We start from the raw sequence: 2,883 nt of genomic DNA on the forward strand, positions 1-2,883 counted from the left end.
AAAAAAAATTAATTAAATTTATGGATTATATGATTTTCATAGAGTTAACAATAATGTGGTAAATGTCTAACCAACTATATGTACATATATGATGTGTATTTAATTATACAACATGAATATTTAATTTCTCATTTACACATGTAATTTACAAATATGATTTTATCAAGTATATATAACGTGGTAAAAACAAAAAAAAGCGATTTTCTATTGTTTTATTTATTACAATTTGTACACATGTTTTAATCAGTAAATAAACAAATAACAGGAATGCTATATTCATACACATATTGCAATGTTTCTTTATCATAATGTTATACACATTTTTTTTTCATGCAAATGTAACAGTCTTTTATGTCGAAATAAATAACATAAAAAAATTATAAAAAATAGAAAAAGTAAAATAAATTAAATAAAACTTTTACACATATTTATGTTTTTACGCGTATTTAATCATTGATTTGTTTCATTTGCTTTTTTATTATTATTATTTTACTTTTATTGTTATTTTCATTATTGTTTTATGTTATTTTACATTATTTACATTATTTTACACTATTTTATATTATTTTATTTTTGTGTTTATATTCATTTACTTTTTTTATTAATAAAAATTAACTGAAAAGGGCATAGTGAAAAAAAAACGAAGAAATAAAAAAGTTAATTTACATAAGTAAAAATTGTGTTAATTAAAAAAAATTGTCACTCAATAATATTATTTTATAGTAAATTTATTTTTGCATTTTTTTTACATATTTCGTTTTTTTTTTTTTTTCTTTTTATTATTTTTTCCTCTCTTTTCCTTTTTTTGGAAAATTTTCACAAATATTTATTTTCAAATATTCGAATCCCATATTTATTTTTTGCTATTCAAGAATAACTTGAAATAAAAAATAAATATATTTATTATACATATAAAAGACTCAAGAAAACATAAAATACCTAATTAAATATAAAACAAAATGGATTCAGGTATAATGAAACATAAATATTTCACAAATAAGCTTACACATATATAAATGCTTAAATGTTCTTTTCTTATACATGAACAATAATGGGGGGAAGAGATGTATATTCGCATATACATACATATATATACATTATGTTCATGAGTAAACACAAACACGTATGGCACAAATGCACACAGACGCGTATACACACATAAATATGATAATGTGTGTTTTGTGGTGAAAGAAAAACCTTAAGTGTGCATTTTAGAAATTTTATACTATCAATTTTATATATGTTATATATGCATGTGATACACGCAATTGTTTGTGGTGAAATACACATATCAAAGATTTTATAAATTTATTTAGATATCAATTTTAACGGTAATTACTTTAACATTATTATATAATTATGATATATATTTTTTTATATAGAATATCAAGGTTTATTAAACGGTAAAGAAAAGGAAGATGAAACAAATGGAGCACATATAGCTGAGAAGGTTGAACAGGGGGGGGAAACTATTGAAAATACATTAATGAAATTAAATGTAAGATATCAAACTTTATTTTTTTCCTCGGGGGTTATGACTGTTTTTTGTGGAGCCATATCATTACTAGAATCAATGAGATATTTTTATTTTACAAATTTTATAGTTTCAACATTTTTAATGTAAGTAAATTTAATAATCGATAGACATGTCCATATATCTATATATGCCCATCCATAGTTCACAATTATAGATGTTTATACTTTATATATGAGTATATTATTTGTTTCCATGGTGTATTTGCTATGAAAAATTGAAATTTCTCTTTAAAATGACAAATCTGTTTAATTATTTTATGAAAATTGGGTGGAATAACTTAAATTTTATCTGTATGTATGACAAAATGAAGCTTTCATACTTCCTTTTTCTTTCTATATATACATATTGTGAATTCATATATTATTTTCAATTTTTGAATGTCATTTATAGAGTCATGGGTTTAATAATGATGATTTTAGATATCCCAGGAACTCCAAGATGGGCTGCTAAGCATAGGATAATGATCAGAAAATATATCAAGTTTTTAACTAGGTTGACAGGGAAAGCAGTATGGTTTTTCTTTTTAGGTAAATACTCAATAAACTACTGAATCATTTAAGAAAATGTTTAATATATTAAATCTTCATTTGTAAACTTAACAAATTTATGCGTCTAACTTTTATGTATTCATTTGTATGCGCATATACATGCTTATTATTATTTTATTTCCTTAGGTGCTATGTCTTGTCTTAATTTATGGCCCCACTCAAAAAAAATAACATTTTTCCGATCTTTTTGGGTTATATTATCTAGCAGCTTCATATTAGCAGTAGCAGTAGTAGGATTTTTAATTGCTCTTAGAAAATCACTAAGATTAGAAAAACTAAAAAAAACAATCAAATTAGTTTCTAAAGGAGCATATATTGATTGTTACAGAAAATATAGTGTAGCTGATCCAGATCATGGCATGCAATTTGAAGAATTTAATAGAATGTGCTCAGATCATACGAATGGATATATATTTTTTGACTTTTTGGATTTATTTATTATATTTAATGCTTTAGATGAACATCAAAAATGTTCTATAAACGAAAGAGAATTTTTAGAATGGATCAACGGCCCAGTTACATACTTGTAAAATATATTTATGCAAGTATCGTTGTACATGCTTACATATATAATAGACATTTTTATAGTTATTTACTTTTACATCCCTTATTATATAGTTATTAAATAATAGGAAGATCAAGATTAATGTGCTTAGTTATTTTGTTTCATTATTTATATTTTTTATTTATTTTTTTGTGGTCTATTAAGTTTTTGTTTATATTATGAAAAATTTTTTATTAACTTAATTTTTTTCATTATTATTCCCTTTTTAACACTAAAATTCATAAGTGAAAAGT

General features: G+C 22.6%; 1 protein-coding gene across 1 annotated transcript; it reads left to right on the top strand.

The window, feature by feature from the left end:
- Window positions 1-959: 959 nt before the first annotated feature.
- PY17X_1035500 (conserved protein, unknown function) lies at window positions 960-2,615 on the top strand (the record flags this gene model as incomplete). The annotated part of the gene is made up of 4 exons (XM_022956337.1): window positions 960-969; window positions 1,383-1,620; window positions 1,928-2,064; window positions 2,212-2,615. 4 exons carry the CDS (start codon window positions 960-962, stop codon window positions 2,613-2,615), a joined length of 789 nt encoding a protein of 262 aa, XP_022813390.1.
- Window positions 2,616-2,883: the final 268 nt, after the last annotated feature.

This window comes from Plasmodium yoelii (assembly GCF_900002385.2).
Source record: "Plasmodium yoelii strain 17X genome assembly, chromosome: 10".
In the NCBI taxonomy this organism is placed as follows: domain Eukaryota; phylum Apicomplexa; class Aconoidasida; order Haemosporida; family Plasmodiidae; genus Plasmodium; species Plasmodium yoelii.